The sequence below is a fragment of the Sphaeramia orbicularis genome, chromosome 6, assembly GCF_902148855.1.
Source record: "Sphaeramia orbicularis chromosome 6, fSphaOr1.1, whole genome shotgun sequence".
NCBI classification, from domain to species: domain Eukaryota; kingdom Metazoa; phylum Chordata; class Actinopteri; order Kurtiformes; family Apogonidae; genus Sphaeramia; species Sphaeramia orbicularis.
Window position 1 is genome coordinate 29751052 of NC_043962.1, and position 23992 is coordinate 29775043.

The 23992-nt window shown below is 38.9% G+C and overlaps 2 protein-coding genes across 4 annotated transcripts in view; one reads left to right on the forward strand and one right to left on the reverse strand.

Moving 5' to 3' along the window:
• The window catches only part of tln2b (talin 2b), an 80292-nt gene extending 62844 nt beyond the window's left edge, over window positions 1-17448 (reverse strand). Inside the window, exons 1-2 of one of the 3 annotated variants that reach the window (XM_030136374.1) lie at window positions 17307-17448; window positions 16914-17061 (exon numbers count right to left, since the gene is read on the reverse strand). The gene's annotated coding sequence lies outside the window, so the exon portion shown is untranslated. Of the gene's footprint in view, window positions 1-16913; window positions 17194-17306 lie in introns of those variants that run through there. The other 2 variants (XM_030136371.1, XM_030136373.1) reach the window with 2 other exon arrangements.
• Window positions 17449-22104: 4656 nt separating this feature from the next.
• Window positions 22105-23763, forward strand: c2cd4a (C2 calcium dependent domain containing 4A). The gene is made up of 2 exons (XM_030136832.1): window positions 22105-22237; window positions 22342-23763. The coding sequence occupies exon 2, from the start codon at window positions 22369-22371 to the stop codon at window positions 23701-23703; it is 1335 nt and encodes a 444-aa protein (XP_029992692.1). The 5' UTR covers window positions 22105-22237; window positions 22342-22368; the 3' UTR covers window positions 23704-23763.
• Window positions 23764-23992: the final 229 nt, after the last annotated feature.

The window sequence follows — 23992 nt, forward strand, 5'->3', positions numbered from 1 at the left end:
CATGTCATGAAAAAGGTGTTTAAGTAAATAAACTGAAACTCTGAAAATCCCACTTACAAAGCCAGACATGGCAGATATTAAAGGCTTACATTTGAGATCTGATTAATGAAGTATGTAAAGATGGACCATCAGATCACTTATCACAGGTTCCCAATAAAACGAATGAGACCGAAATGATGGAAATTATTAACTTAACATTTTTAAAGAAAATTTCAATGTAAGGCTTTTCCAGTCAGGGATTTTTCTAGTCAACCCCAGTGACTGTTAGTGCTGTTACAACTTCAATTTACTTCCACACTGGCTTCATTTTGGAGCTGAGGTCCTTGCCCCTTGGTATAACTACACAGGGCTTTATTTAGGGCTGCACCGATATATCGACCGGTCATCAGTATCAGCCAATATTTGCTGATATCATTCAATATCATTACCGGCCTACAAAATATCTTTTCACCTATAACAGCTGAAGATATCTGTATGTTTGAATCTGTGGTCTTTACACTTTATACATGGAAAAATAGTCAGTTTTAATGAAGATTTCTTTGTTGAGGGGGATAAATATCAACAAGTAACACTGGTATCGGCATCGTCTGTTGGCCAGGATGTCACCTTAAATATCAGCATCGACAAGAATTTTGCAATCAGTGCATCTCAAGGTTTTGTTGCTAGTATCAGAGATCAGAAAACGATGGAACCTCCGAGGGGATAATAGGGGAACAAATCTGATTGCGAGTGACAAAAATACCAGTGGAACATAAAACAAAGAAAGGAAAAAGTCTTAATAATGTTTTTCAGTTTGCTCAATATATGTCCACATCAAATAAGCAACAGCAAAGGAGAGTACACATCCATGGGATGACTTCACAGAATCTTATTTTGAGGGTGTGCTCAAAAATAATAAGACATTACATCAGTGGTTTGCAGTTGGCAATATTTTTAAGCGTATTAGAGTGACATCTCAAAAGAATACTTGGTGCAAAGGGATAAAACAAAAACAAGTGAAATTCAGATGCAATTAAAAACTCTACAAACCCAGGACATCAAAGCAGTGATTATTACAGTATCTCAGCTTAACAGCTTCCTGGCCTACACTATTTATTCACATTTCAGTGGATGTGCTCATTAAATATTTTGATCTACTCTGAAGAAAATATGGCCATTATCAATGTATCATGTCATCTACCTACCTTTCCCCTCTTGGGGATCTATAAAGTGTGGAATTAATAGAATAGCCCAGACCCCACTATGATGCTTTATCCTTATTGAACAAAAAAAATACTTAGGAAGTCAAACAAAATTATGCCCATATGTATCAGTTTATCTATTTATTCACAAAAAAAGCCTGGTTTCTTTTATCAGCTGGATAAAACATGACCTATATGAGGGTATGAGTTGTTGGTCATATGCTTCAGCCATATATATATATATATATATATATATATATATATATATATATATATATATATATACACACACATATATATATATATATATTTAGGGCTATATTCAATGTATACATGGAAAAAGGGTTATAAGTGTCATAAAAGCTTGGATGATCTGCAATTTTTACAACTAAATTCAGACAAAACTGAAGTTACCACATTGGCCTTGGCCTCCAGTACTACAATGACGTACCTTGGAGATATTTCTGACCAGAGTATGTCCTTTAACTCACAGATAAATCAAGTCTGAATGACTACCTTCTTTCACCTGTGTAATATTGTCAAAGACTGGAACATGCATTTGTTACTTGTAAGCTAGACTACTGTAATTCTTTACTATCAAGATGTCCCAAAATCTTCCTGTAAAGCCTCCAGTTAATCCAAAACGCTGCACTGACAGTACCGACAGGAACCAGCAAGAGCAAGATCGTATTTCTCCCACATTAGCCGCTCTTCATGGCTTGCTGTAAAATCCAGAATAGAATTTAAAATCCATCTTCTTACATACAAAGCCCTTTATGTCCAAGCTCCATCACATCTTAAAGCCCCTCATGCTGCCATAATGACCAAGCTCCAGTGAATCTTTAAGACCTCATAGTACCATATGATCCCAATAGAACACTTTGCTCTCAGAATGCAGAGTTACTTATGCTACCTAGACTTTCCAAAAGTAAAATGGGAAACCTTTATCAAACTCCTCTCCTGTGGAACCAGCTCCAGTTTGGGAGACAGACAGACACTCTACTTTTAGGATTAGACTTAATCTTTCTTTTCTGATTGATAGTTTACAGTTAGCTCCTCTCTTTCACTCTCCATGAATGGACATTTTAGTTCCCTTCGTTGTACATTTTCCTCTGTTTTCTCACTCCCTGTACATTTCAGCGGTATCTCTGGTTCTTGTATGTTTCTAATGTGTGTGATTACTGGCCCCAGCAACCAGCTCAGTATTTGACTTTATTTATCTGTTGCTTCCCTTTGCTTTTCTTTTCCCTCTTCACCCTCCACTCACCCCAACTGGCCGAGGCAGATGGCCATCCACCTGAGCCTGAAGTTTCTTCCCATTAAAAAGGGAGTTTTTGAGAGCCAAGTGCTTGGTCAAGGGGATTTGGTAAGCTTCTCTCTATAATACTTTAAGCTCTTGCCCTTACGATGTAAAGTGTTATGAGTTTTGATATAATTTGGCTTCATTTTAAATAAAACTCAACAGAAGAGGAGGATGTCTTGTACAACTTCGGAAACTTGAAACTCCAAGACAATAATAACTGCAGCTTTTTCTGTCATGACTCAAAGAGAAAAAGACAAAACTTTTACAGCATTTGAAAGCTAGAAGAGGGAAACATCATTTTCAGTATCCTTACAGCTTAAAAGCATTTCAGTGCATTTGCCCCAGTTAAATGAATGAAAAAATAAAACTATAGTGTTGACACTCATGATTTAATGTTCTGCTAGCAGTGCAGTGAAGGATGAGACAGGTCAAATCAAGCATTATGAAAAATTATGACCAGGGCATTTGGGCCTCAGCATTTCCATACTAATAACACTTCCAGTAACACAGTGACAACCATTGGAGTGTGAGGAGATATACAATGTGAAGCTTTTTTTTTTTTTTTTTTTTTTTAAACACAAAACTATGTTTATTCAAAGACCTTTTCGGCAACATGAAGAAAACACCAAAAATATAACATACATATGATAAAATGCATTTTAAATGGTTAAATTATTTGAAATATGTCACAGTGACAATTAAGACCTGCCTATTACTTGCCATTGCACCAGTGATAGAAAAGACAGGCAGACAAACTGCAGAAACTGGATGAGCACATGGGTATGAAGGCAGGCAAGCAATGAATTGTGCCCTCCTCTGTTCTATAATAACTGGACAACCCATCCATTTCATTGCCGCCTCTCCACAGATCTCTGACAGAGCTGGTATCATCCGATTCACTGGCAGAGATGTGTGGGAGAGAGAAGAACCTGCCAACCTCCACATCCAGCTCGGGTTAACAAGACCAAAAGTTACGCTCCAAAGATCTGTAGCGAAATAGAGAAAGCCCAGGGTACAGAGCACCATACTCTGCTCTCTCTTAAACTTCTGCATCTAATTGTGAGGCTGAGCACACAGCTGTGACACTCCAGTTGGATACAGATTCTTTAATCTCTTCCTTTATATGCCATCGTCATGTAATCTCCATCTAGCTACCCAGGGAGCAGCCAGAGAGGCAGGAAATGAAATCAATGCTCTGTTTCTTCACTGGGTGTTACTTCATTAGCATGGGCACTACAGATGTAGCAGTAAATCTGATTTATGAGAGGGCGATAGCGAAAGCACCACAGACAGACGGAGGGATTCATAACAGGAGATGATAGGGACAACCAATGTCCTGTGTTCCACCAGATCTTACCAATGTTAAACAGGGCAAAAGAAAAGAACAATTTCCTCAAATGCACAGCATATTTTCTTTGCTGTGGCAACTTAACATTTGGAAGCATGTTGTGAAATATTTCTATCCAATTTCCAAGCTCATAACTGATTTTCAGGTGCACAGTATTGTGACAAGAAATGAAGTAATCTGACAATCTATTAATGTAAACAGAAAAGGCAGGTAAAGTGACTGATTATCACAAGGAAGGCAAACATTACACCAACCTTAATTAGAATTTCAGTTGATTTCACTCTTCATTAAATCTGTACTGTTTTAACACTCTCTCTACATATACATACACACTTATATATATATATATATATATATATATATATATATATATATATATATATATATATATATATATATATATATATATATTGCATAATACTACCAGTGAATTGCACTATGCATGTTGGAGACAATGCCTTAAATTAGCCCAAGCAAGTTAAGGAAACTGGGTTTAATTGGGTTCACTGTTAATCTTCACTACATTCTTTGTCACAATGTTAAGCTGAGAGCTTAGGACTTCAGGCAGGTTTGACATTTAACAATGTTAGGCACTAGTGCACACCACTCTTATCCTACACCATAGAACAGAAAAGGTTCTGTACCTTAATTTCTATCCAACATTTCAAAATAGACTTGAAATGTAAAATGAATATAAATAAAACTGTTTATCATACAGCTGATATATATAGACAAATCATCTCACATTTATATAAATTAACCTTTTAACTGTAAGAAACCACAGTCCAAAGGATGAACAAATGCAGTATACTTAAGCTCAAGTTTAAAACATTTTTAATGGCAACAAGAATTTCTTACATGTACAAATATAAGTTATAATTAACAACAAAAAAATGTTGCATGTGGAAGTTACATTACAGAAAGATGCACAATAGTCCAAAACTAAACAAACAGATTTAATTGGATGCATCTGCTATCCATGCATCATAATCTGTCCATGCCATTCTCTCTATTCCAAAATCGGATCGGTTCATTATTATGTACAAGTGAATGTTGGGCCAAAATTTTAAGAAGTTCTATCAAACAGTTCCTAAATTATGTGGTTAATGTAAAACAATCAAACCTTTATATAGAGCTGTGTCTAAAAAAGAACAAGGACAAATTCATCTGAGAGTTCACGCCACAGAAATCAAATACTGTGACTGATCAGTCTGCTTGCATTATCAGGATACAAAGAATTGGTATGCATTATCAGTTACACAGAACTGCTTTGGTATATGTCCTATCAGCCGTGCACATATGTCTGTGAATGCGTGGAATAGGCTTCATATCCTCATCAGCAGAAAGTTCTGCTGTGCTTTGAGGTTCAGTAATACTTGATCAATATGGGAGCTTTACAACTGAAAAACCATTCGATACTGAAAACACCAACACTACCGCCACACTGATGAGAAACGTGGTTACATTAATAACACTGTTACTAGATGCCACACTATTGCCCAACGCGGCTCATTCGTTAGCTGTCACAATAAGTACACAAAGCACAGCTGCATTGAATATGTTAGTTTTTTAACATGTTAAATATTTACAGTTACAAATCAATGCGTTAATTAAAAGAAAACATCATATTTATTTTGTTCTAATACGTTCTATGTGGAATGTCAACATAGTACACAACTATGTAACTTGAAGGAAGAAATAACATCAGCTAAGACATCATTATATTTAAGATCTAAATATTGTGCATTGATGAAAAGACGTCAGTCATCCTCCTCCATTGAACATTTCTTTCATTAGTGGGAAAGGCAGCTATGTGGGGTACATCTGGGCACCAGCTGTGGCTGCACTACAGCCTTTCAAGGTCAGTAGGTTAAGAACCTTCTGGAATGACGACATCTAATCCTGAGGTAGCTATGGAGATGTTATGGAAAAGCAAAGGGCAGGGGCTAAGGAGCTGGTGGCTCATAGAGAACCATTGATATACCCACCCCTCCACATTTCTGAAAAACAGAGATTCCAAATGATTAGTTATGCACTCCCATGGGATGGAGAAACTAAGAAGGGGGATGTGTAATTCAATTAGTCCCAGGGTTCTGCACCAAAGGGAAGCAGACAGATCTATCTCACTGAGACATCCAGGATGTGCAGGCGTGGTGTATGTAGGAGATACTGGTAGCACAACGCTGTTACGTGGTTGGTATTCTTACTCACTGCTGAAAATAAATAAAGCCAAGAGTGTATTGTCCTGCAACACAGAGCAGGTTCTCCTAAAATACATTTAATTTATAAGAAGTATCTCACAAAAGCTGCTTGAATGAGATGGGTTTGCAGGCTGAGGCTAGCAAAGCACAAAGTATCGTTGTACATACACGACAAGCTAGCCAAATTCTGAGCAATGTCTCTGAGGTTGTGCCATGTGTCAAGGATGCTGTCTCCCACTGAAGTTGCATACAGACCGCCCTTTCAGAGCACAGCTTCCTCCGCTGTCTCTTTGTCCCTCCTCCCAGTGGGGAATTTATAAAGCTTCACACTGCCTCGCTCCATGAGATTCCTGTAATTTATGACAGCCTTTTCCCAGGCATAGAGAAATCAAATCAAACTGTAAATATAGTGCATGTTTCCCAGTATGAGCTCTTCACATGAACTGTAGATCACAAATAACTGCCAGAGTTCCTGACAGTCATTAAATAACAGTATCAATAATCCCACATGTGGCAGCACTACATTTGATTTTGGATTATGAAAAGGGCATAAAGCATGGATAATGAATGACACACACAAAACAAATCAGAGGAAATGAGAAATTACCAGAGGCACCGTGCCGCACATCAGCCACTTCATGTTGTTTTCATAAGCTCGACAGTCTTGGTCATTAGTACTAGGGTGAGCTCTGACCCCGGATTGGCACATGCTCCATCCTCGTCATCCTGGCGTTGCGAGGACGTCATCTCATGGGTACGTATCTGTCTTAGTAGGGGTAGCATGTTCACTGCAGGTGGGCAGCCACCCACCACAGGCAGCAGGTCCATCCATCTCCTGTCTGAGGAAACTGAAAACTTGATGCTCAGGGATGCTAACAGCTGCCATATAGTGGACTGAACAGATGGTAGCGGCAGCACGAAATTAACACCGTATCACTTTTAACGTACACACAGCATTACCATTAGGGCGAAGAAAAGATATATGCCCGCAAATTAAGCACTTGTGTATTATTAGATCTTGAAATGTACTGTAAAATGTGCCTTATATTGTTCATTGCTGTTTGGCTGTTTTTGTTGGCATTATATATTCTCTTAGAAATATTTGGAACAGCCAAATGCACCCCTGGCAATTTGTTCACATTTTCAATATGAGAAAATGTTTTGATGTTTGCTTGATGAAAAAGACCCCTGCTTACTAAATAAGCATGATCACAATAAATTACCTGATGTAGGTTTATTCTGATTGATGCTCAGCACAGGAATGAGAGAGCAGGGAACATGAAGGGTATGCACTGCAGAATGGTGCAGAATTGGCTCCTTAGAACCTATAAAAACTGGATTGTTTTGTGTCGTACTATATGATGGAAAGCGAGTTATAAGAAAGACAGGTGATGGGAGATAAAATGTTTTGTCCCATCTATGCTAGGTCTACAAGTCATGGTCAAATGACACGGTGTGGTGGCTACTGTGTCTGCACAGTGTCCTCAGCAATCCAAATCAGCATCCCCCTTCACCTATTCCTACAGCATTGACAGAAATATGACAGTATTTCAAGGGGATGTTAGCTCCTCTACCAAGATGCCAGAGGCACTGGAGCCACTGTTGTCAAAACTGAAAATGCTCAGTGCTCTTCATCGAAGCATGTGATGATGTGCTTTGAGATACGAAGTGATGCTCATACTATACTTCATGCCAAATTTGACTCTACGCTTACATATTTCTGCACTTCATGGTTAACCTTAAATGTGCATAAAATAGCCTTTTCCAATCACGCCGGAATGTAGCATAAAGATGTCAAGTCACCACCACTATAAGGGCTACTTCATGTTAAAGATGCATTTTTGTTCAGCTTTGTGTCTATCTTTACAGTAAAACACATTACTGGTATGTCACGAAAAATCTAAGCTATTGCTACGTCTAAAGAGCTACGTCTTTATCCAATTACTATTGCATGCCTCTACTAGCGGACGAGCTCTGCTTTTAAAAAATGAAAATGAAAAACTCTTAACATTTGAGTGCTGCAGAAGCGGTCTATCAGCATGCAAGCACATTCATAGCGCACTCAGTAGATAGAAAAGATGCCTTATTTAGAGCATTTTTAAGTCGATATCTCATCTTGCAAAAAGCACAGGCTATTCATGTTGTGTTGTAACTAGGACGACATCAACAAAATAATGACCACTTGTTTGGATAGACCACCAACTTCTACAGTATGACTCAGAGCTGTGGGTTAATCTCAACAATGTTTCTATAAATAACGCAGTAATTGCGCTCAATAACAGAACAGTTTTACTGTACGATGTAGATTAATCCGCTGTCACAACAGAATAGCCATAGGGAAGAAATTAGAGACCACAACAGAAGGGAAAGTGTCAAATAGTTAAGTACACATGATACCATATGAGAAGCTATTTCTGTTGAATCTACCAGCAGCTTCTATAGCCTGGAGTCTCTTTCATCCTCTCGCTGTAGAGGTCAGGTGTATGGTTCTGTGTAATGCAATGACTGCCAGAAGATACCGAACACGCATGCCAACTGCTGTGTATGTCTGCACGCTAAACCTTAAACTAATCATTTTTAAACTGTATTTATGCATGAAGTCACACAGGGGAAATGCTTTTGAGAGTTACATCCATCTTTTCAGCATGTTACTCTAATCCAGCATTAGATATCTTGTAATATCGCTGAGAGGTTCTCTTGTGCAGTGGCAACAAAAGGCACGAAACATGCAGACAAGAGATGACATTTGAACCTGCTTCATGCCGATGTCGATTTCATTCTTTGGCTGCTGGTACAGTTACAGGAAATTGAACGCTAACTCAATCAGTTCACATCGGTTGTGATTTGCCAAATATTGCGTGTTCTAAAACAAATCAATATTTATCGGCTGTGTTATCAGTTCAGTGCTTAGAACAAAAGCTTACTGCCAAACAAGGTTACACTATGACACATCAGGGTTTTGCATTGTTAATACCTGCCTTGAATTAAAATCTGCTCCTTTGCTAATGATTTTGTGCCATCAGGCCAGGTGACCTTATTCCCACAGGGACCGTTTAGAATTTATGTTCCACTTGACCCAGAAAATCAACATCACAAGTAAGGCTGTGAGAATGCATTTATAAGGTCAGAAGGACGCAACAGTCAGAAAATTAACAGATGTTAGATAATGTTTCCACTGGCTATACATTATTGCCAAGGGGGTTATATGAGCGCTCCAGTCTGTGTGTCGGTCTGTTTGTCTGTTGCAGCACTAACTGCATTAAACTCAGTAGAAGGGACATGGGCCACCATTATCAGTTTTTAAGGAGAACAATCAACACGACCAAAAGGTGGGTGTGTTTATTACTTTCTTTAGCATTACTGGGTCCCAGGATCACTTGCAACTTAAAATATTAAAAATAAAATGAAGTAATTACCAAATGACAAATTACAAATAAGCCCTTTGTTTGTTGGTAACAGTAAGTTGCACTAACCAGTGGAACATAAACTGACAAACAGTCATAATTTGTGGTTTAATAATATTGTGTAATGAAAAGAAGAGTGACCTACTGCCTTTGGACGAGGTTAATGCTCTCTGATGGGGCTTTTCCACTGGAATAGATTTGGTTCTTGCAGAAGTTCCCTCCTTCCAGCTCAATTGTAAATAAACTTAAGGTAATCCTTACATTTATTTCCCCTATTTTAAGTGTGTTTATGATGTGCTTTTCAATTCAATTGAAAACATCAAGCTTTTGCTACATTCTAGCTTTTCTTTTAACTCAGTAAATGACTAAATCACCACCACACACAGGTTTTTTTTTTTAGTATTTATGACACATTCTTAGCAGTAAATGTATTAATGAATAATGTATTGTTAATGTCACCTCCATCCTCTCTTTCTAACCCGTAGTATAATACACATCCACAATAGTTTTGATTCCAACTGAGGATGAACATTCCAGGTTACAAACCAATTTATTTTTGGTCAGAAGGTTCAGAATGGATCAATATTAGGTTCGTGAACCGTAACGTCATCCATTTGAGGTTGTAGACAAGGTCTATGAGTGCATTTATAGCTGTACAAGTCACAAACGTTTTAAGTATTCACATGCTACAGACTAAGGCCTGGAAAATATATCAAATTACTTCAATTATTAAAGGTTTTGCTTTGTGAAACCAGATTTTTCCTAAATTGCAAACTCACGAGCATTCCTTTGGAGTACTTTCTTGTTCAGCAAAAATTCAACATACAGCCTGTTTAGTTCTTGTTATAAATTAATTGAGAATGGGGTTCTCATATGTTATATATGGTGTTTAGTTTTAGAAAAAAATTACAAGGTAATTTTTTAATGATTGCAACAATAATTTCAAAATTTAGACCTAGTTTAATGTAAATAAACAAGTTAATTAGTCCAAGCACACTGGGATGTTTTTAGTTGGAGGTGCAGTTTACACCTTCGTAAGACTATAATATGTACTATATCTGGACTTTTCTAGGTCTTTCATGGGAAATATTCCCTATAAGCATGATCAAAATGCAGAATTCAGTGTAGGAGAGGATTCTATGGGGATTATCTCTGGAAATCATACCACAAACTCCTGACTCAACTTTATCATTCCATCTCCAAAAACAGAGCAATGAATGTAATTCAAGCTATTGCCTTCCACTGCAGGTAACCAGAGAGTTCCTCTGCCCTTAACACAAGGTCAATGCACTGCTGATGAGCTGAATGCCCAAGGCTAACGTAACACAATCACTTATACAGTGCAGCTTCCAGCTGCTAAATGCACTTCAGCCATACCAATATGAAATCATTTCAGCAAGAGTGTGTATGAACAGTCCACAGTTCTGTGAGACTCAAGGTGCTGACACAACATAGCCATAAGCCAGGAGAGAGAAAGATACAGTACACTGAAAGAAAGAGAAAGATACATACACAGAGAGGAGGGAGAGAGAGAAGGAGAGTTCTCGCTCGGTCAGCAACCCTCACAGCCTGCAGAGGATCAGAGCAGAGGATAGCAGTAATTTCAGCGTTGCTCTTCAGACAGGAGAGTCCTCTCCCTTGGGCAGTCACAAAAACAGCCTGACAGCTGCTGTACACACAAAGGACCTGACGGCCCTCAATTAACCTTGATGTGAAACTACAGCCTTGTCAATTCTCCCTGAACCAAGATCAACGATGCCATTCAACAGCAATATCATTTTGTTTACTTTATCTGTCTGTTATCCCATTTAGATTCTGTCCCCACACAGCTAGTCTTTACACCTTCTGTCTGAAATGGGGTCAACCTCTCAACCCCAGGACATTTCCCATCACTGGCAATTTACACACTGGAATTAACCTTTGATTTTTGTCAGAAACTGAAAAAAATCTTTCACCGCTTTTAAAAACATTACCACCGTGTCATCAAGTGATTAATGTCCTAACTGTACTGTAGAGAAGGACCCCTACCACTCAGCTGTATTTGGCTGTGATGTATCATTGATGCAGATCGATGGGAAGAGGCTCGATCACGAGGATCCCTGCTCCACTGTCATTGACCTCTGGCTCCTGTGGCGTTCCTGAGAGACCCCCTGCCAGTGGAAAACACTCCCAGTATGCTCATGAAAGGGGCAAAGCCATCCAATGTCTGCAAAAATACATTCCTAATGTCTTTTCTTTTGCAGGCCACAAAACTAGAGCACAATCAAAACAAGTAAATGTGTTTGCTCCTAAACTGCAGTACATTTTATAAAAGGAGTAACTTCTTTACTTTCTAGCACACAGTGTAAAACAATCATTCAAAGGACACGGTGAATTCACATGACTCCAAAGCTGCGGTCTTGTTTTGAGCAGAACTTGAAATACAGTTCTCAACAAAGAAACAGCTTCTGGCAGTCTATGCTCTAAACATTAGTACCTACAATAGTATAAAAAGAAACAGGGCAGGTTACAACAAGGTGACTATTCACTGGACACAAGCAGCTTTTATAAGTGAACAAACACCATTTAGCAATAAACTCTGTTCAATGGATTTTTGACCATGAGGACCAAAGACAACAGTGTGCACTGCAAAAATATAGCTGAGGACCATTTGTGAATCCTAAAAGTAATGATTAAAGAAAGTGGTATGAATGACATATCAGAGACAAAAGAGCATTAGTTCAAGCACTCTCCCCTTTTAAGCAGAGGCTATGTATCCCATGATCTTTAGCACAGGTATCACATGATCTTTACCAGTGATAATCAGTTGGCCTCAGGCAGTGGGTCATGTTCCTGATCATTCCAGTGGCTATGTACAAAACCAAGACCTAGATTTTCCTTAAATCTTCACCACTTAAAAAAAAAAACAAAGTGTGTTGTTACCATCTATTCCCTGATGGGTAAACCAAGTCTTAATAAAATATTTGCACCATTCAAGCAACTGAAAAATACTTAAAATTTCAGCACAGTCATTTTTTTCATCCAACAGAATCCCGGTGTTGTCTGTCTTAAAGGGGTCATATTTTGCTAAACCCACTTTTATTAGTCTTTGGTACATTTATTTGTGTATTTGGGGACCCTAATAGTTCAAAAAGTTTGAATTTGAACCCTCCAGGTGCTGCAAAGCTATCTTTATATTCATTCCGGCAAAAATAGAATGGATTTCTATAACTCGTTTCAATTCCTTCTTAATTTGTTACGTTCACAACTAGCTAAGTCACGACATTTGCACATATAAGGTCAAGACTTCCGACGAACATTTCTCCGAGTACGCCATAATTGTTTGTCGGCAGCAGCGGTTGTAGTAAAAACTGAAAACATGTCCAACTACCTAAAATGTTCAGTGGTTGGTTGTATTAATGAACTCAAGTGGCTGAACGGGACAGAGCACGCAATCAACAACCCAGAAAGGGGTGGGGTCATGTGCATTTAAAGGGCCAGCGCTCAAAACGACCTTTTTCGTGTCATTACTCAAAAATAGGGTTGCAGATGGGCCTGTAGAATTTTATTAATGAAGAATTCAGATCCAAGCATAGCATCTACAGTTTATGTAGCCCACAGGGAAATGTTTTAAAATACATAATTCCATTTAAAAAAAGCAAAATATCACTCCTTTAAATTACATTCCATACTGGCCAACTCCAGAAAAATGCAGCTGTATGGAAGTGCATTCAGTTTAAAGTGCATGTATTTTTAGTGAACTCCAGGAATTTATATTTATATATTAAAGCACCCAGGAAGTCTAAGATAAGTAGACAGCTATTTACTTCAGTTGACAGCTAGGTCTCTGGGAACCCTCCGCTCACACGTCTTTTTATGCCACTAACCCAATTTGAGACCTTCACTGTGTGCATGACAGTGCAGTCAAACCTGTCGACTGCAAGCTTAAAGTGGCATTTCATTTGACCCGTTGATGAGAAGTGCCACAGGCTGTGCCGCTGCTTCTGACCTGAACCGCACCACGCCGGCATCTACTGACCTACTTCTGGAGTCTGCTTATGCACCACTAGGACAGCAGCCTGTTTTAGACCATTTGTACAATAAATACTTAGCATGTACTGTATTAGCCAGCTCTGAAGGCATCACATTCAGTATATTATCAGATAATCTCTTGTTTCTTTGTTTCACTTTATACTAAATTATAATAATGAAAGATGCGGAGTCCTGCATGATGGATTTTATAGCGTCTGTCTGGCCACTAATGGGAAAAAAGGACATAAATCTAGTGTAAAAAGAATTACATAAAAGAGCAACACATGACATGATCAACAACTTAAGGACCTGTGGAAGTACAGATGCTGAACTTATTGGTATAATGGCAAATTATCATTTCAAGCGTGAACTACAATCTGTAATCACAACTGAAATCAAGCTCACTTCATATCTTAACACGTACTGGGAATGTAGTCAAGTGTTTGCTCATGGAAAAAATATTCCATCTGCATTATAGCTCTCATATACTGACCACCTGCCACATTCATTTGTTGAGAAAAACACATATTATGAATTCAGACTGAAATAGTGGTTGGGGAGTGAATGGCACCCAGCGTATGTATACTTCCAGCTCTGTAGGACAAGATTTGGACTTGAGCCAAGCCCAAAAGAGACTGTGATCAGAGAGACAGCGGCGAGAAAATGCATAGAAGAGATCTGTTTCACTGGCAAACATGAAACACAAAGACTGGGTCACAGTGACAGCATGGGGTGTGTTTTAGTTTCCACCTCCTACACATTCATGCATTAAATATGGTTCAACAATCACACTCTCCGATGACTCTCAAAACCCTTACTTCCCACCCTCCAACTGAACATTTCCTGGGGAATTCCGACCAGGAATGTATTCTTGATGACAGAGCAACTGTAACAGCTGAGAGGAAAATCACTTTCTAATGAACAACATGCAGTTGAGGCTTTAAACTGACTATTCTGAAGATTCTGCAGATCAAAACACTTGTTCAGCAATGAATTACTTTACTATTGTTTTTTTCTTTTTTTTTTTCTTTTTTTTATTGGAACAGTCTGCATTTCTGTCTGGATTGCAGCATTTCAGTGAACAATGCCTAAAAGCATTTCATGAGAGCATGCAGTGTATTTTAAAGCCACGTTTAAGTCCCATGATCCCCAGTAAATTAGAGCTCAGAGTTGGACTAAAGTTTCTGTAGCAGAGATACCCTTAACTGCTTCCCATAAGACAGAATCACTGTGGTAATGGCCCTTTCAGTAGCTGGCCATGAATGGGAAAAGGCATAGTTTAAGTAGCACTTTGTTTTAATTACCCCTGCAAAGTGGAATTATAGTGTGCAATATTTTACAATACAATACAATACAATATATGGGGGGAATGCAGAATATTTACGCTATCCTCCAATTTCTACATTTTGTTTAATATTTCACACTTAAAATGTCTAAGATTTCTTACGCCACAGCCTTATAAAATGGAAAACACTGCTTTTAACCTTTGGGTCTTGTCAATAGCATCTAGTGTTTTGTTTGAGGGAACAGTAAGCCTTTATCAGTTGTTGCCGGCAGATGTATGCTGCATGTGAGCTTGTGACATTGGTGGTGCTGTGATCTAATTATATCTGTGTACTGTGCCCTCAGAAAGTATACAGCACTCACTGCAGATATGCTCTGATTGGGAAGGTACTATGTTCTGTATTTAACATGTGCTAGCAAATAGTATCAACCCACAAGTGTTGCATACCTCTGCCCCAGTACCACTGTAGCTATTCCATGTGTATCTGTATAAAATGAGATATTTGTATGCATAACAGCGCTGCACAGATTGTTCATCTATATACATACAAACAAACAAATATAAGCAGACACAATGAGCAAGTCTGTTGTGGCTATTCAAAACATGCATAAATCCTACGGACAATCCAGCTCAATTCCATTATATAAAAAGGTATTTACAATAACACTTAAAGCTTTTCCGGCACTGTGTAATCTCAAGATTATTTCCCCCTAGCGCATTTTACCAATCTGCCATTTAACAAATCCTTTTTATGGACATTAAAACTAATGCACATGTGATCCCAGTTAAAATATAGAAAAAAAATCTAAAAATAACACAAAGTTTCTTTCATCTTTAGCCTCAAACACATCACAGACTGGAGTGAAGCTACAAAACTGACATTAAATGTTATTATTCTTATATTTCTGTTGAAGTACAGCGGTATGCTGACTAGGTATTCCATCACTCATTACACAAACAATGCTAAAACATAAGTGCTGATTCCCGACACCTTCAACTGTCAACACCCAGCATATTTAAGTTACAGACATTGAATGCATCCTGTATGGGAGGCATTTTAAGAGACACTGAACAGCCATGATGCAGCCATGTTACATGAATTCCTTTTTATGAGTCATGCAAAAAATAAACATCCTATGTAAATCTTATACAAATTAAGCAACACAAAACATCTGTTTTGCATCTGTGCTACTTCACTACTGATGAGCATATGCCATTTCCTTTAGCTCCTCTGATGCATTACAGCACCATGAGGGGGTGAATTTTTAGCATGGGTATTCCCAATTGGCACATAGCCCCCAGCACCATCACTATCACCGGTGTCTTACTGTATAAATCTTTACGAGATGACAGCTGTCTGCATCATGCTCATACAGCTTGACCTTTGTATCCATCAGACAGGTAAAACATCTTTCTCCAGTTTGAGTCTGAAAATCCTGTCACGGAAGTATCCTTGAACTGACCCACAGTATCCAAGATGCCTCTCATAGTAGATGCTCAGCTGCTGTACTGTGGAAGGGTGGAGTAAAACAGCCGGTCATAGCAGCCCAAGCTACTTGAGGATGCATTTTCAGTAGATGTAGCTGTGATCCCAACTACCAGTCACTTTTTTTTTAGATTAAGTTCAATTCTGTATGAGTGAAACAACCACATCATGGGCTTCACAGGCCATAATATACCTCCTCACACACCACATAGGTTGAGCGTCATATGGTACTAAAAGAAAACCTCATGTTTGATCAGAGGATGCTCATTCTGCCTGTGCCATATAGAGAAACTTCCATAACCAGGTGAGGCTGAAGTTCACCTCACATTTATTCTAATGTCATATATAATATTCACTGGAAAGCGTGCCTCTTTTAACAAAGTTGACCAAACTGGCTATAACACACAATGTCTCCCTTTCCTCCCTACATTTTTGTCAGCCTATTCTAAGTCATCACCACTTATATTTCTGCAATCTCACACTGGCAATGTCAGCTTTGATGCTGAGCCGATCCAGATAACATTCAGGTCAAGTCCAAGTTACTGTACAGGCACATTTCTTTGCAGAGTATCAAGGATGCTTGCGTTAGTTGCCTATTCATCCTACTTCAAGGCACCAAATTCGGCAAGTCTAAATATTTAACATGCAGCAACAACACCAAACAAGTAGGTCAATGAAATATTCATCTTATTACCTCTGATCTGTCAATGTCAAGAACAGTCAGTCACATATTAGGCGAAGAAACAGATCTGACAGGCTTGGATTAACGCGCAGGATGAAGCGAATCGATTGGTGTTGAATCCGAGGATGAAGAAGGAGACGGTGAGGTGGAGTACATCCCACTGATCAGGAGCAATAACAACAAAAAATAAAGGCTGTAAATGTGAAATGTTTGCAGCGCTTGTGCTGAGCCAACATCGAAGCGGTCCGCCTCCCTGTGTGCGTTCAGCCCGTTTGGGAGGATCAGCACCTTGAGCAACAACGGCCAGGCTTTAAAAGACACAGTGGAACAGCTGTAAAAAAAAAAAAAAAAAAAAAAAAAAAAAGACAAAAAAAAAAGAAAAGAAACATGAAAGCCCAATCCTACCTGATGTCTGGTCGTTAATGCATGCGAGCTGACTTGGATGTAGGCTAGGCGACACACACATACACACACACACGCACACACACACACATACACAGCAAGCGGGTCAGCTCAGCTCTGCTGCCTCCTCCACGGCACCAAGCCCCTCCTCGTTTATCGTACAGTGGAGAGAGAGATGAAAAAAAAAAAAAAAAAAAAAAAAAGACCACATATCTATGCGCCGAAAAGAAGGAAGCAACGTCACACTCACCCATGGATCTCCGATGTTCATAGAAATTGAGCTAGAATTTAAAATAATAATAATAATAATCATAATATTAATAAAAAAGAAAGTATGTGCAAGAAGAGCTTTTTCCTACAAATGGAAGATCAGTCCATTCATTCATCCTGCATTTTACGCACGCTAGGTTTACGTGTACGACTTTTATTTTGAAAATATGCTTTAATTCTGTACGCACAAGTGGGCTACACCTGCCAAAAGCATTTCACCAAACCAACCATCAAGCCTGGATAGTCTTGCTTGCTTTCCTTTTTCCACTCTTGACAAAAAATCAATCGCACAAGGAAGATGATTGTTAAACTGAACGCGTCTGATCCACACTAGAACACCCTCCATTCCAATTCAGTGTCATCTGGAAAATCTGTAATCGGTGGTTTTTGATAGAATACGTGGTGGTCAAAGACTGATTTTGCAATCTGAATTAATTCATAAAGCTTAACTTAATCCATCAGGCTGCGTAACAGTCTAATATTAAAATATAGTTTCTCATTTTATTTTGGTATGGTGCAAATTTGTCTTATTAATCTACATTTTAATATATTAAACCAAATAGAGTAATGCTTTTTAAATGTGCATATACTGCCCCCCAATGGAAATTTGGTGTGTAAGCATCCATGTAAAGAGAGACACAGGAAGGAGGGGGTTTGCATGATTTAATTACATGTAATTTAACTCCAGTTTAAGTATGAGTAGATTGTCACACTCTTGTTTTGCATTTCTAATAAAATCCAACTTTTACCTATTATATTAGGTATTAAACAGGGGTAAGATTTGCTCCTCTAATCTCTATACTGTCCTCCAAATTCAGTGTGCCCATGTCCTTGACTCACGCTTGAATTACTGATGTGATTCGTCTATTTTGGGAAGCAGTTCCTCTTATAAGGACACTTTTCCTCATATACTATTAGCACTGGTATCATTATGTGTCTCTGTGTCTTGGTTACACATGGTAGCCAAGTTTCTCCACTTGAACTTTGGCCTGTCCACAGAAAAGCTTTTAACAGCATACATCAGTTTTCCCTCATCACCTTCAATATGAGAAGCTGAAAGAAAACAGAGGGACAAAAGTATAAGTATCAGTTCTTGTCATGTCAGCATCCTACATATGAAAAAAAAAAAAAAAAAAACATAGCAGAGGTTTCAATAGGGGCTTGATTTTGACAGTGGCCCCACTTGAATCTGAGTTAAATTTACTGGGACTCATGTACATTATAAGTCAAGTGGAAGCTAATTAATAGAGGCCTGAGCTGAAAACACAAAAACAACTTTCTGATATGCATTTGTGTTTATCATTTATGAAAAATCTGACTCTTCCTACCACAAGAGGGTAGCACTGATTTAATGACTGAATACTTGCATGATTAAAAGAGCAATGTTCAGTGTAATATCAAAACATTAGTCTTTATATTGAATTAATCTTAATGAATTTCACTGCACTAATCATCTATGATCATCTTTACACATTCCTACATTGTTAAATCCAAAATAATTGTGCAAACTTTTTTTAAAATCTTAAAACACTAATGACCTACGGTGTCTCTTGCGGGTAAACAACATTAAAACCGGCAAACACAGGGAAGAAAAAAATTTGAATAAATAAGTAGAGAAAATGTAGATGCTTCTAAGAGCACCGTATTGTGCACCCCTTTGAGGCCATGATTTGTGAAAGTGGGCTGTATAAATCAAAATTAAATTAAATGAACTGAACCAATAGATTCTGGTTTTACATCAAAATAGTGAGAGGATATGATACTTTGAAAAAAGGGTTGATTGTTGGGGAATGACAGATAACAAGTGTAGGGTGTACCCGGCCTTGATGGTAGCCAGGATAGGCTCTAGCACCCCCAAGACAAAGTGTTTCAAAAGATAATAATAATAATAATAATAATAATAATAATAATAATAATAATAATAATACATTTATTTATTTATCATTAATACATTTATAAAGCACTTTTCATTCAGAAGAATCTCAAAGTGCTACAGAGAGAGGACAGTTCAATAAAAAATAAAATACTGTATCAGGAATAAAAGACTTAAGTCAGGGGTGTCAAACTCATTTTAGTTCAGGGGCCGCATTCAACCCAATATGATCTCCAGTGGGCTGGACCAGTAAAATAATAACAGTGAAAAAAGTAAAATTATATTATGATCAGGTTTACATCTACAAAGTTTCCTTAAAAGTCTGAATAACATGAACAACCTGAATTGTCTTCAGAAAAACAAGTGCAATTTTAATAATATTCTGCCTCGGTTTATCAGTTTATCATTTACACGTGCATTAAAATTGCACAGAACATTTAGTAACAGGCAGAATATTGGTCAAATTGCATTTACTTTTTGTAAGACATTTTTGTTTGTTCATATTTATTCAGGTTATTCACATTTTTTGTAAAAGTATAGTTTGGTAATGTAAACATTTTCATGTAATTTTACTGTTTTACACCAAAAAAAAAAGAAAGAATTTGGGGTTGTTATTTATAGGTTAAAATGATCATATTTTAGTGGTCTGACCCACTTGAGATCTAATTAGACTGTATGTGTCTGTATGTGGAACCTGAATTAAAATGATTTTGACACCACTGATTGTAAATATCTTTAGTGTAATTTTTGCATTTCACAAATCCATCCTGTGGGCCAGATTGGACCCTTTGGCGGGCCGGATTTGGCCTCCAGGCCACATGTTTGACACCTGTGACTTAAGTGAATAAAACAAAGCATCATAATGGGCCATAAAAAGCTTGTGTAAACAGGAATGTTTTTAGCCCCTTTTTGAAGGAGTCCAGTGACTGAGGAGCTCTGAGGTGGTCAGGGAGGGAGTTCCAGATATGGGGCCGGCAGAGGAGAAGGCCCGGTCTCCCATGGTCTGTTCTGGGGATGGGAGGAGGTTGGTGCTGTGGGGCTGGAGACTACAGGTGGAAGTGTGAGGGGTGAGGAGGTCCTTGAGGTACTTGGGGGCATTTCTATGGCTGCAACTGAAGTGAAATGAATGAATGAATGATTGTTGGGGCATGGATGACAGGAGATTTGAAGATTTCTCAGCTTGTTTTAGTGGGAAAAGTGAATAAAGTGTCATCTGTATTGTGATCTATGGAACAGACATCAGTAATTTAGTCTGTCAGTGCCAAGAGTCCCTCAACAATTACAAAGAGGGATATTCTAGTAGCGTTGCAGTGTGTAAACTCCTGAAAGACGAATGCACATTTGAGGGTTCACTGGTGCAAAAACAGTAGATGTGATTTTCAGAGATGTGGAAGAAAAATGATGTAGTTAGATGACTCAGCCTTCAGCAAACTCCTCGACAAGTGGGCATGTACAGCAAGAGGAAGCCACAGACGTGAATGCACGGCCCCCACAGTGAGGCGACCCGGTGAATTTGTTCAAATGTGGGACACATTTTGCTTGAGTTTGGGCCCAACTGTCCTTTTACAGGGAAGGTTACTGCAAATCAGAGTTGTGAATGTTCACCTTTATCCCTCTATTCTGACAGGAATGGTCTCTACCAGGATGACAGTGCCATTAAGAAGTGAGGGGTTTCTGAATGGTTGAAAGAAAATCATCAAAACACCAAATCAGTGAATGTCTTTTAGAAGAATTGGGGGAAGAATGGAGCATCGCTGCACACAGAATTATTACAAAAGCACTCTGAAACTGTTCTGTGGACACATAGAGGTCCAACACCTCACTGAGAAACTTTATGCACGTTTTTTATCCTGAATTTGTCAGTATTCTGTATTTGTTTACACACATTCATTAAACAGTTATTGGAATAGCTGCAGCACACTGATGGTATTTCTATATAAAGATATTTAAATTAGAAGAAGTGTTTGTTTACCCCCACAAGTTTCAGTATATTTCCAAGATAACAAGAATATCCAAGGGACGTATAATATAATAATACAAAAAATTTATTTAGAATATCCAGCTGCTGCAATAAAAATGTGTACAGGATGTGCTTTTTCAACCATAAATAAAGCCACAGACCACAGTGTTTCCAAACAGTACTAGTCCTCATATTTACTACAACAGCACAGGAAGTTCAACAGCAAGTAATTAGCACTTGTATCCACTGATAAACATTGCAGATAGAGCCCTGGGTGACCCGTGTCTCTCTTAAACTCTAGCTTTATTCCTTGAAGTTTTGCCATCAAAGGTTGGTGGCATTTCAAGTGTTGTATAATTACTTAGAAATATCTTATCACATCACCTTGTTTATGTTCATGGGACAAGGTCGTAGAAGGCATCTAATTTAAGCAAAAGGAAAAACCAACAACTGGAGTATATAAGCCTGACATTTGTTTAGAAACAGCAGTTCATTTCAAACTATTAGGCTTATCGTTCTGAACTGTGCAGCGGTTACTACAGGGTCACTGTGCTCTGTTGTGGTTTGGGTATATCCATGGGAACAAAGGGCTAAGGAGAGAGGGAGGACCCTGTTTGAGCAGTGCAAGGGGCGTGTGTGATTCACTGGGTTCCTCCCTCATTTAACTGCCTGCGTCTCACAAACAGCCACAGATGTGCTGGTACTGACAAGAGACAACTTCCATCTGCTGTCAAGGGAGCCTTTGAGATTTCAGACAGCATTCACCTTAAAACTGGAGCCATCTTTCTATCATCTCCAGGACAATCTTTGTGGATAATCCACATATATAAGGTAAGTATTAATGATAGGAGTTGTCTTAATTTTCATTTTCTTGACTTTTTTGTGTATTGTTGATTTTGCAGCAACTTTATAATGTATCTTTTAAAACTTTGCAGAGCTTTCACGTTTCTACCAGTGCTCCCATGTGGGTAGTGGAGAAGATCCGCGTGTCAGTGGAAAGATCTAATATGCCTATTCCATCAGAAGAATTTAGACTCAAAATCGGTGGCATCTTTTTTGGAGAAAAAGCCGACAAACCCAAAAGGATTTCCCTCTGTCCCAATGTCATCACTCCTGATAACATCCCAGAATTCTGCATCCCCCCAACAATCCCATCCCTTCAAGAGATGAAGAACATGGATCGAGCTGTGCGCCTCATTCGGGTGTCTCACTGTGAAAGCTCAGAAATAGAGTTGACACGTCATGAGCCACTTAACACACACATCATCCAGGTTGAGAGTGTAGATGAAAGCCCCTGTGATGGTTGCAGCGATGAGGAAACCACCAACGCAGACCCCCAGAGCCAGGCTGCCTTGTCCCTTCCACATCTTGCCAAAGCTCAGACCTGCTATGGCTTTTGCACCTTACTGGAGAGTCCGCACACCAGGAGGAAGGAGTCACTCTTCCATTCTGATGCCGGCTCTTCTCCTCTGCTGCTGCCCCGGAGTCGGTCCAGCGTGTGCTCAAAAGTCTCCCCCTCCACTTCACCTTCCTCTTCCCCGTCCTCCTTCAGCCTTAACGCCCTGTCTTCCAGGCTTTCCCCAAGAGGCTACACTCTGAACTGGCAGGCCACACTGGACAGTGATACAACTTCCTCTACTGAATCCTCCCCTTTCAGCTCGCCTCTGCTGACCAGGTGTCCTGCCAAGTCTTCCCTCTTCAAAGCATTGAGCCATGAACTGCTCTTGTCAAGGAACATGAGGAAGGCAATGGTGTCCAGGAACAATTCCCTGTCCACGGATGAGGGCAGCTCCACAGACAACAGCCCCAATATCATGAGGAGGGCGTCAGAGGTGTTAGCTGAAGGCCTCCCCAGCAGTTACACCTTAGCCCCCCCAACAATCTTCCCCATGGACTTCACCCTGCACAGAGAGAGGGTAATGAAGGAAAGAATGGTACCCATAGGAAAAGATGGAAGCCTGAGACTCTCTGCAGAGTATTGTCCAGATAACCAAAGACTACGGGTTCGACTGATCAGCGCTGAGGGGCTTTATCCTCTCTCCGTAGACCCCAAGATTATTAACTGCAGTGTCAGCCTCTCTCTGGTTCCTGGAAAAGTCCAGAAGCAGCGCAGTACTGTCATCAGAAAGAGCCGCAATCCAATCTTCAATGAGGATTTCTTCTTTGATGGTATCTCAGAGGAAGATCTCAGTCAGCGCTCTCTGCGCTTTAAAGTGGTGAACAAAATGTCCACCCTGAAAAGAGACTATCTCCTGGGTGATTGTGATCTGCTTCTGTCTAGCATTGTGACATTATAAACCCAAGTACTTCCTTTTCTGTTTATTTATCTAGTGAATTATTTATTTTCCTTTTGTATTGTAAAGCAACCTTTTTTATTGATTAAATTATGGAAAATAATGAAGCTTGTTTGTCTTTTATGAACTTCATCTGAGTTTCAATCATGTTTGCACACATTTACAGCAACAGTTCTGTCCTTTTATGGTTTACAATTTTGCGTATAAACTTACTAATAAGGCAATCTACTTTTGTTTGTTGCTTAAAAATACCAAAAAGTCATATGATTAATTCAGTCTTTTCTTCTCTTGT

What these genes read in the sequence shown, in the direction of transcription:
- c2cd4a (XM_030136832.1), top strand. Translation starts at nt 22,369, where the DNA reads ATGTGGGTAGTGGAGAAGATCCGCGTGTCAGTGGAAAGATCTAATATG.